The 12,025-nt window shown below is 40.3% G+C and overlaps 1 protein-coding gene across 1 annotated transcript; it reads left to right on the forward strand.

The window, feature by feature from the left end:
- The first annotated feature begins 7,053 nt into the window (after positions 1-7,053).
- On the forward strand, positions 7,054-11,011 carry LOC149194690 (receptor-like protein kinase HSL1). The gene is made up of 2 exons (XM_089405134.1): positions 7,054-9,237; positions 9,868-11,011. Exons 1-2 carry the CDS (start codon positions 7,371-7,373, stop codon positions 10,257-10,259), a joined length of 2,259 nt encoding a protein of 752 aa, XP_089261260.1. The 5' UTR covers positions 7,054-7,370; the 3' UTR covers positions 10,260-11,011.
- Positions 11,012-12,025: the final 1,014 nt, after the last annotated feature.

Here is a 12,025-nt window from a genome sequence, read left to right on the forward strand (position 1 = left end):
GTTTAATATAACGAAGTTGGGTTATTGTACAATTTTGTTAAAAAGTTGTCTATATTCTGTGCATGTGTGCTTTATGGTTGTTACAAAGTAGTATTGTTGATATTCTTGGTTTGGTAGCGTCAGAGATTTTAAGATCCTATCCTAAACCCAAGTTCTTGGAAATTCAACATGGTATTAGAGCCTATGTGGGCTACTTTGAGGGACAGTGAATTAGAGTGTGCACAACGAAGCAACTTAGAGGGAGTTGTGGGTGTCTAGATCATGGAGTAGAGGGTTCATCTGAGGACATGGAGAGGTGGTCTTGACAGGTTACATGGTGAGATGGGCTGGGAATTCTAGTGGATTGGTGGTGAGCATGGTGAACAACAGTTTGTTGTCAGGAAAATTGTTGATCATGGACTTTCATTGTCTTGTCATGGATGGTTGGGACAACTCGAGGGTTTCTTTGGCATGGACGAGATCAGGTTGATTGAGATGGCTTCGTGTGATGGACTATAGGTTGTCATGTTAGAGTCTTCATCGGATCGTGATGTTTCATATTCGAGATTGGTGGGATTTTCACGAGTGGTATTCGATCCAGGAGGATGAGTGCTTGCAGGACTGAGCCAGTGGAGATCTTGTAGGCTTAGAGGGAGCATCCCTATGGAGGTTTGGGATCTTCAGGTTCAGATGTGATGAGGTAGAGGGACTACTGAGATTGTCGGGTTCATTCTACAGGGCTTGCTGCAGTGATGGATGCCAGATGGGATAGTGTTGGTGGATGATGATGTTTACTTCCTAGTCTTGGAAGTACCTCCCTAGTGTTTGAGGGTTGGAGGTCAAAGCACCACAAGTAGGCTTGTGGGCTTAGAACCCAAGCCTGTTGTTTTGCACCCATATATGTTTGGGCCAAAACCATGATGAGTTTTCGACATGTGATGGATGAGAATGATAACTCTCGGCGAGATGATTCTAACACAATTAGAATCATCCGATTCTGAGTTGTCATTAAGGATTTATGAATTTTTGAAGTCTAATGTCGGGTTGACACCATATGAGTTAAGGTCTATTGGCTGCTTCTTATCCTTAGAGATTCTGAGATTCCTACTTCTCCAAACTCCCCCACAATATTACTTTCGTTGTGCTTACTTTCCGATCTAATATATAATGAAAACTGTCCTCAAAAGTAATTCTTTCTCAATTACTTTATAAACACATATGGTGTGATATTTCAGTAATTTAGATTTTGGAAAACTCCATGATTCGAGCGATGAGATTTAAGCGAGAATGTTTATGTTTAATACCAGAGTTGAAAGGGACATCTAAATTTTAAATTGTAGAAAGAATACAACGCTTCTCTTGATCATGGACAAGTTTATTGAGGTGGGGGAGTCGCAGTTTATTGAGGTGGAGGAGTAGATGGATGGTTAAAAGTGGTTGGGCAAAAAAATTTCAACAAATCTTATAAAAACAATATTTAAATTATGTTTAATCTTGAAATTTGACAATTGTAATCTAGATTTACAAAAATCCTTATCAAAATATTACCAAAATTTCTAAATTTTAAAGGAAACAAAAATCGTCTGGCTTTGAAGGAATTATTCACCATAAATGGCCCTTTCATTATACTCTTACAAGAAACAATGCATCTTGCTCCCCATACAATTGGATATTTTCGCAGAATGTTTCTAGCATGGCACATGGCGGTCATTGATGCAAATGGTCACTCAGGAGCACTGATTTCCATCTAGGATCCTAATCGTCTCAGACTGCGGGCTTTCTCATGTTTTGTCAGCATTCTTCTTGTTGGGAGTATACAAGGCCTATTGGGTTGTATACACATTCTCAATATCTACCCTCCTTTCCGCGACAGAGAGCTTTTTTGGAAAAGGTTGGTTGAGTCGGAGCTGCTGAACCTTATTTCCCTCATTCTAGCAGGGAACTTAAACTGCACTGTTGGTGCTCACGAAAATTGGGGTCACTCATGTCACGGGGATTCTACGGTGGATTCATTAAAGGCCATTATCATGGACCACAACCTGGTTGACATCTGTCTTTCAAATATTTCCCCCACTTGGGATAACAGCATGACGGGGGATCCCTACATTGCAAAGCGGTGTGACAGGTTTCTCTTGCATGATATGTTCATTGACAGAGTTGGGATGGTCACATCTGACATCATCAGCTGTCATATTTCTGATCATCGCCCTATCATTCTACACTGGCTTCATCGAGATTTCAGAAGAGGGCTTCCTTTCAAATTTAATAGGATCTGGTTGGAAGACCCATCCTACACTGATCTCGTTAAGAACATATGGCACACTGCGACTATTAGCTCCTCATCTCATATGCAGTTGTTTATGGAAAAACTAAGGACCCTATGACTAGCTACTAAGAAGTGGGAGATTGATAAGAAGAGACAACTCAAAAAAAAATTTGTAGATATTGAACATGAACTCGAAACTATCTGCCCTCTACTATCTGGGCATTCGCTTCAACAGGACACCAAATCTTGCATTCAATTTCTTGAGAAAAGAAGATATGAAATCTTGCTTCTAAGGGAAACGACTTGGAAGCTGAAGAGTCGAGCCATATGGCTCAAGGAGGGTGACCACAATACTAAGTTTTTTCATCGTTTTGCAAGCAGTCGTCGACAAAAAAACTCTATCTGGGAGATATATGACTTGGATGGAACCAAGTACCAAACTCAAGATGACATCAGTTAGGCTGCTTTGACGTTTTTCAAATCGGCTAATGGCCACATACCACCGGACTACCCGGAAGATTTACTATGGGGTGTAAAGCACTATCCAAATATGTTCGATGAGGATGCAAATAGAGATCTTTTTAAACTTGTTTTTGCTGAGGAGATACATGAGGTTGTTCACTCTTTCCATGGCGACAAAAGTCTCGGACTAGACGGTTGGAACGTTGAATTATTTACTCATTTCTCTGATCTGTTTTAGTCAGACTTGGTCAACCTTGTAGAAGAATCTCGAATTCTGGGTTCTGTTCATACCCATCTAAACTCCACTTATATCGCCCTCATCCCGAAAAAGCCCATCACCCACTCCTTCTCTGATTTCAGGCCCATTTTATCTCTGTAATCTAGTCTATAAAATCATCTCTAAGTCCATTGCCAACCACCTGAAGCCCATCCTATCGACATTCATCTCCACACAACAATTTGGGTTCCTCAAACATCGCCAAATCCATGATGCTATCGCTATAGCTCAGGAATGTTTACATTCCATCCATTTGAAGAAACTTAAAGCTGCTACTATGAAGGTTGAACTGAAAAAAGCTTTTGACTGTCTAGACTGGGGGTACCTGAGATTGGTCCTCCATAAGATTGGCATACAACCTCTTGCGATCGATTGGATCATGGCCTGTGTCACAACCGTTCAGTTTGTTGTAATCATCAATGGATATCTGACATTTTATATCAAGGCGGGCAAGGGCCTTAGGCAAGGATGTTCGCTATCGCCCCTCTTATTCATACTTGCTTTCAATGGTTTAAGTTTACACATATTTGATGTTGTTGCCATTGGAAATTTCTCTCCTCTTAATATCGAGAGAAATATTCGGATATCACACAGCCTTTTTGTGGATGACGTGCTTATAATGGGGCTACTAAACAGGTTTGCATGGTTCCATCTATTTCAAATTTTCTATAGATTTGGAAATGCTACTGGTCTCAAAATGAATCAAAACAAATCGGTCATTATGCATGCACTGGAGATTTCTGAGACTACTGAATATATTGCTACTCTGTTTGGTATTACTTCTGAATGTATTTTCGCTGGTTTAAAATACCTCGATTTTCATTTAAAACCTTGTAAGTATAGGATCTTGAACTGGCAATGGCTGGTTGACAGATATTTCCTGAAAATCTCCGGTTGGGAACACAAATGTCTCTCCATGGGAGGGCGTTTCACACTTGTTCAAGCTGTGATAACGCAACTGAGCATACACTGGGCTCATTTATTCCAATTGCCTTCATCCATCATTAAAAAACTTGATGGAATTACTACAAATTTTATTTGGTCTGGCATGAGACAAAATAAAAAATACCACCTCTCGAAGTTGCACTACATCACTCTTCCAAAGAAGATGGGTGGATGGGGTATCCTCGACTTGCAGCGATTTGGGCACGCTCTCCTCCTAAAATCCACATGGCATGGGATTTTTGGCACAGGGATTTGGAGTCAAGTCATTAATAAAAAATACTTGAAAAACATTGATTTCAAAGTTTGGTTGCCACTGGGCCACATTGGACAATCATCTGGCTTTGCCATATGGCGTAGTTTCTCCAAGATTGGTAAAACATTTCTCGAAATGCTTGCTTGGAAACTTGGCATCGGGCATCATATCATTATTGGTCGCGACCACATTTGGGGTCTGGTGGACATGGAACCTTTCCCTGATTCCATCATTCAATGGTTAAATTGTCAAGGGACCTTTTTCTGGCACCAACTCATTGTTGCCTGGGAAAATGATTGCCTTGTATGGAAAAAATTGACTGATTTGAATCTTATGGGCACTGTTGCGGCTCACTGGGAGAACATCTGGATTCAAATGACACTGGCAGGGATCTATCGTGAAGAGGAATGTGACACGATTACCTAGGATGGTAAAATGATTGAAGCTAATATTTAGGTCACAGATACTTACTACAGACTTTGCTGTTTGCAAATAAACCGTCTGGGGGATGGCTGGTTTACTAAATTTTGGAGCCCACACCTCCCCATAAAAATCTCCATTTTTCTCTGGCTTGTATGGAAGAACAAAAACTTGACCTGGGAAAATCTTTAGAAGAGGAATTGGTCTGGCCCTGGTTTCTGTGTTCTATGTGGGAGTGCAACAGAAGATAATCTACATCTTTTCATAACATGCTCGAAGGTCTCCATACTCTAGCAACACCTGGAAAACAAAATTGTTTTCTTGGTTCCGCACTTTGATGATATTGAAAACTGGTTGATATAGTGGAGCAACCAAAATGGCCTGCGATGCCTCATCCCTGTGATCTTCATATGGGAGATATGAAAGTGGCAAAACAACATAATTTTCAATAGCCACAGAGAATTGGGGATTGAGGTGCTGATGAAAATACTAAACAAGATCGAGGGTGGCCTACAAAAAGTATCAAATCATAAGCCTTCCCAAACACATACAATTCCGGAGATTGAATATCCAGCGGGCTATTTCGATGGAGCTACACAGGACTGAAAATGTGGATGCAGTTTCACCTTATCTATCCATCTAGAGTTGTCATACCATGTACACTAGGGGGTGGGACTTGGAACTAACACTAAGGCAGAGGTTATGGCACTATGGGGACTTTTGTGGTTCACCAAATTTCTGGATGTACAAAACATTCATGTATTTGGTGACTCTAAGGTTGTTACTGACTATGTGGGAGCACAAGCCACTATCCACAAATCCTCACTACAGGGCTGGCTTAAACAGATCAAGTTGATATGGCGCTTCCTTAATCAACCCTCCATTCAACACATATGCAGGAATCTAAATTCGGAGGCGAATAGATTATCAAAGCTTGGAGTGCGGGAGGTGCTAGATGGCTTTCATGTGAATATTAAAATGCAAGGAAACTGGCATGATGCTGGGGTGTATCCATTTCCCGGATAACATGTCTGTTTGATTTACATGTTGCACTTATAAATTTTTTTTGAATCACTGTAGAATGATACAGGTCTTTATCAAATAGGCCCTATGAAAAAAATCATCTACACTGTTAGTATTTTTTGAAACACTAGTAGACAGATCTGATTACATTAATTCTATGAAGCCACTGTTTTTGAGCAGACTGAGATTACATTAATTCTATGAAGCCACTGTTTTTGAGCAGATGTAATGCCAATATTTCTATGAATGAATATAATGCTTTTTTCATCTGAAAGAAAAAGGAAAAAAAACCGTCAGCCTTGATCATTACCTGGAATGATGTCAGCAATGTTGACGGGAAAGCCACTTCATTCCAGCGCGGCCTATATGAACATGTCAGCATAAGGTCCCGCACAATTACGTCAGCGAATAATTCAGCAGGGACGAATTAATGGGAGCGCCAGCAAGTTGCAACAACAACAACGAATATACCCTTCACAAGCGGTTAGAATCGCCGCGGTTTTATGCTGAACCCTGAAATGATGCAACGAAACACGGGGATTCAGTGTCGGAAACATAAGTACGCTCCTGCTCTACGAAACTACATCTACTTCTCTCGTATCTCGAGTCTCGACGCTCCGAGTTGCAATTTCCGTCCGTGTGGGCTGTCAAATCAGGTCACCGTCGTCGTATATTCGACAGCAACACTTGAACAGCAGCTATATTCTCGACGTGCAATTGGCCAGCCTTTTTACGGTCACGGAAATTCTTTACATCGGGACTAGGGTAGTTGAGCCACAGATTAAAGCAAGAGCAGCAGGAGGATTTCAGTGCTTTTAAGACCGATGATGGCACTGGCGGGCCGGTGGCGGCCTTGCCCGGCGTCTCGTGGTAAGCAAAGCACTGTTACGGCCTTATTTTGAACTTTACGGCAGAGCCTTTCGGCCTCAAAATAGAGTTAAAATGGAGTTTGGCTCTTCCAGAACGTGGAAGCTTGCATTTTGAGCTTTGAAACTGAGAGACACGAGGAGGAAAGAGGTTCGAGGAAGGGAAAGGAATTTTGAGTTTTGTTTTTGTGCATTGCCGGGAAACTTTGAAGCCATGGACCAGAAAATGTCACGGGAAAACTCTCTGCATTTTCTGTTTTTTTCTTTGGTTCTGATAACATCAAGCTGCTTTGCTATTGGCGGATTCGACGATCCTTCAGGCGCGTTCAAGAACTGGAGTGAGAATGACAATTCTCCTTGTAATTGGACGGGAATTACGTGCGATGCCGGCGAAAAGTTCGTGGAAGGACATAATGGGACCGTTCCCGATCGTCGTTTGCAGAATCAAAGGCCTCAAGAACCTCTCGTTGGCGAATAATTACGTCAACGGTTCGATTCCTGCGGACTTGGGAAGATGCTCTAAACTCCAGTGTTTGGATTTATCGCAGAATCTCCGAGCTCTCGAGGCTAAAGCATCTGGATCTTTCTGGAAATAACTTAAGCGGTCCGATTCCCCCTTCGTTCGGCCAGCTGCCAGAGTTGCAAGTCTTAAACCTCGTCTCCAATCTTCTCAACACTACGATTCCGCCATTTTTAGGCAATCTCTCAAATCTTTTGCAGTTTAAGTTGGCCTACAATGCTCCTCTCACCGGAGCTCTACCTCCCGAGCTCGGGAAACTGACGAAGCTGCAAAATCTATGGCTGGCGAACTGCAGCCTCGTCGGAGAAATTCCGGAGACGTTAGGCAATCTTGCCGAGCTAACAAATTTGGATTTGTCGATGAACCAATTCTCAGGTTCGATTCCCGAGAGCATCACGAAGCTGGAAAATGTTGTACAGATCGAGCTTTACCAGAACCTTTTGTCGGGTTCCATTCCGGTGGGCATTGGCGGCTTGAAATCTTTAAAGAGGTTCGATGCTTCCATGAATATGCTCAACGGTTCGATTCCTGCTGGGCTGGGGAGACTGAATCTGGAATCCTTGAATCTGTATCAAAACGAACTGGTTGGTCAGATACCTGCAGGCTTAGGTTCCTCTACGAGCCTCACGGAGTTAAAGCTCTTCACTAATAGATTAACCGGTACTTTACCGGAGAATCTGGGCAGAAATTCGGAACTTCAAGTACTGGATATTGCAAATAACCGGCTTTCCGGAAAGCTTCCTCCGGACCTCTGCAAGAAGAAAAATCTCGAAATTCTCAGCATTTTCGACAACGAGTTCACTGGTAATTTACCTGAAACCCTGGGAACCTGCACGAGTTTAAATAGAGTTAGGCTAGGAGGCAATAAGTTTAATGGCACGGTGCCGAGTTCATTCTGGGGACTTCCTCACACCTCACTTCTGGAGATCAAGAACAATAATTTTGAAGGACTTATTTCTCCCGAAATCTCCAAAGGCAAAAATCTCTCACAGCTCGTCATTAACGGCAATGCATTTACGGGCAGCCTGCCTATAGAAATAGGCGACCTGCGGAACCTCAGCGAGATAATCGCCAGCGATAATTTACTCTCTGGCGCTTTGCCTTCCAGCTTGGGGCAGCTGCAACAGCTCGGAAGGTTGGACCTTTCTAATAACAAGCTAAGTGGAGAGCTTCTTGCTGAAATTAGTTCGTGCAAGCAACTAGCGGAGATCAATCTTGCCAAAAACCAGTTCTCCGGCTCGATTCCTGCAAGTCTCGGTAATTTGCCAGTGCTTAATTATCTGGACCTGTCGGGAAATCTTCTCACTGGACCGATTCCTTCCGAGCTCGGGAATCTGAAGCTGAATTCTTTCAATGTCTCGGACAACCGTTTGTCCGGCGCAGTTCCTTTGGCCTTTGCGAGTCCGGTGTATGCAAAGAGTTTTTTGGGAAATCCCACGTTGTGTAGCTACGAGACCTTTAACGGCACGAAGTCCTGTTCCGAAGAAAGCAGTGAAAAAGCTAAGCAGGATAAATGGTGGTGGCTGCTTCGTTGCTTGTTTGCGTTGTCTCTCATTATTTTTGTCCTTGGGCTCGCCTGGTTTTACAGAAGGTACAGAAGCTTTGCAAGAACAGAGAGGAAAAAGTCCGCGGATAAATCTTCCTGGATGCTGACTTCATTTCACAAGTTGGGGTTCAATGAATATGAGATTCTGGATTACTTGGATGAAGATAATGTTATTGGGAGCGGCGGATCTGGTAAGGTTTACAAGGCAACATTAAGCAATGGGGAGACTGTGGCCATTAAGAGGCTTTGGAGCAGTAGTAAAGGCGATGCTTCTAATGATAATGGTTTCAAAGCAGAGGTGGACATACTGGGAAAGATCAGGCATAAGAACATCGTGAAGCTATGGTGCTGTTGCAGTAATAGGGACTCCAATCTGTTGGTCTATGAGTACATGCCTAATGGGAGTTTGGGGGATTTGCTTCATGGGCCTAAGGCTACTGTTCTTGATTGGCCCATAAGATACAAGATTGTCCTTGGAGCAGCTCAGGGGTTGGCATATCTTCATCATGATTGCGAGCCATCCATTGTTCACAGAGACGTTAAATCCAATAATATTTTGCTGGATGAGGATTATGGGGCTCATGTTGCAGATTTCGGCCTAGCGAAAATTCTACAGAGCTGTGGCATGGGAGCTGATTCTATGTCTGCAATTGCTGGGTCTTATGGCTATATAGCTCCAGGTTAGTTCTGTTGCATACTGTAAAAGAATTCTATTCGGTGTTTCTCCAAATTCTGCAAGATTTCTTTCCAACTTTGAGGTTGATATTGTCGTGTCTAGCCCATGTATTTGAGGTTGATCTGGACGTTGGTCAAGTGACCAATATCACTTGATTTTGTGCTTGCCAATTGTTTGATTGCTTTTGTGTTCGTTTTCTTCCTGAATATGGGGTTCTTGTTTTGCCTATATCCAGTTAAGCTGTTTATTAGAATGGCTATTTATATCTTACCATGCTCTTCTTGTGCTCCTTTCCCCATTAAATGGAATTATGAACTCTTTTCATGCTTGTTTTTCCATGAAATTGAACTGCACTAATTGCTTCACTCTGAACTTGATATTGATGTTGGGATTCCATTAATATTGGTGCACAGTTCCTGCGTTTAATACAGTATTTAGAGTTTTCACTTATTATTTTATCAACGGATTCAACTTCTTTGATGTAGAATTTTTTGTAAATTAAGTAGGAATCAGTCTTATGTCAATCTTTCTTTCCTTTAGATTTACAATCTTATATCACTATAGTTTTTCTTTAGCTTTTGAATGGTTTTCTATGGAAGTCCCATTTGATAACTTTACTTATGGTGTTGTGCAGAGTACGCCTACACACTTAAGGTGAATGAAAAAAGTGACACCTATAGTTTTGGAGTGGTGATCTTGGAGCTCGTGACTGGTAGGAGGCCAGTAGATTCAGAGTTTGGCGAGAATAAAGATCTTGTGAAGTGGGTGTGCAATCAGATAGAGAAAAAGAATGCATGGCAGGAGGTGCTGGATCCCAAACTTATGGGTTGCTTCAAGGAGGAAATGGTGATGGTTCTGAAAGTAGGACTCCTATGCACAAGCTCCCTTCCCATCAACAGGCCATCAATGAGGAGGGTGGTAGATATGCTACAGGAGGCCAATCCGGAACAAAAGGCCAAGCCAACTACCAAGGATGGAAAAATGTCTCCTTATTATTACGAGGAATCTACAACTTGCAATGAATAGGCATGATGGTAGTTGCATTCGGCCCAGACTTTTCTTCTTTACAGGGGCACTGAATTTATTGCCACTTTGTAGCTTCTAAGTTTGCTTAGAGTTTGTTATGTATGGTCTTTAGAATCTAATTCTGATATTGATACCCAAATTAGAAGGTTGCCTCCCGTAACGTTTAGGGTATCATTCACGCTAGTAGATGAGCTAGAGGCGCAATAATGAATATGCGCATGTAGCTGTGGGCCAGTGCGCTGCTGTGTTTCAATAAATCTGCATTCTGAGTTAATCAGTTGTAAGTCCAGCTAAGACTCAGAGTTTGCTCCCTGTCAAACACCAGGCGAGCACAGATGCATACGATTATCATCATTCGTTTTCAGTGCTCCTCCTCAGGCTCTACTCTCCTTCGGCAGAGACATTTATTTTAAAACAGTAAAAGCTGAAGCTTTCAATTTAATGGAATAGATCCGGCACTCAGATGCTTTTATTGGTTGCCACCTTAGATTCGCATTACTATGTTGTCTTAAATTGCCATTTGGTAGAAATTCAAGTAAAAGCATTTTGCCATTCCTGGTATTAAATGCCAATCGAAGAGCAGGATTAGAAGGAAATTTTAACTCATCCTGTATTTGGAAAAGACATGTCTCATTGATGCACTTCATTTTTACATTCTAAGTCCAACACTGTAACACCTTTTTATATCAAATGGTAGTAGCAAGAAATAAGCAGCCTATATTATTGAACCGACAATTTGGCCAGCATCCATTTCCATCATGCTCATGTTTTTTGATGTTTTGGACTTTCCGACGAGATGTGAGAAGCAGCGGTATCCATCAAAGTATTTCTTTTTTTTTTCTTTTTTCATGCCAGCTATTTAGAGCTACTGTATTCTAAGTTATTTTTAAATATCAACTGTTATTATTCATCATTTTTCTAAATGTACTTAAAAAAATATTTACGGTTCTTATTCATCATTTTTCTAAAATAACTTTTTGATGCTATTTTTAAATATATCTTTTGATCCTTAAAAAGGAATTATTTTATTTCTGACCTTTTTTTAAAAACTTTAATTCTAAATTAAATTTCAGAATTATTCCGAACTTCCGTGTTTACCTATTATTATTATTTATTTGTGTATGGGAGCCATAAATAAGTATTTAAATATTCTTTCATATGAGAGCATGATATTTTCCCAAAAAAAATCTAAATTTTAATTTAAAAATCAAATTTCAAAAATGGAAAATTTTGATAAACTATTTTTACATATATGTTGGGGTGAAATCTTCCCTTAGATGAGTCCTATATTTTCTATATAATATTAAATTAAAAAAATATATCTATTTATTTTAATTTTAAAAATAACATATAATTATCTTGTAAATATTTAATATTTATTTATATTCTTTTCTGTGCAACTTCATAGAAATGTAAACTTTATATATTTCTTCACAACAAAGCATATATAAAAGTGTTCTGTTTTTTTTCAACCAAAATAAGAGATACTTCAAAATACATCCCCTGAAAATATTTATTTTTAATTTAATTAAATTAATTAATTTATATATAATATAATATAATATTATTAATTATTAATTTAATTTAATTAATTAATTAAATTAAATTAGTAATAAACAATACTATATTATTATACGGGTTTCAGTGTAAATCACATTATTAATTAATTGTCAAAAATAGCTGTTGGATATAGCCATGATCTAGTTCTTCAACTTGTCATGACGATGAACCACACTTGTTGGTTCGTAAACAATTGATTGATAATG

Source organism: Pinus tabuliformis, chromosome 2_2 (genome assembly GCF_031772625.1).
Source record: "Pinus tabuliformis cultivar Carrire ecotype Pingquan chromosome 2_2, CPIR1, whole genome shotgun sequence".
In the NCBI taxonomy this organism is placed as follows: Eukaryota; Viridiplantae; Streptophyta; class Pinopsida; order Pinales; family Pinaceae; genus Pinus; species Pinus tabuliformis.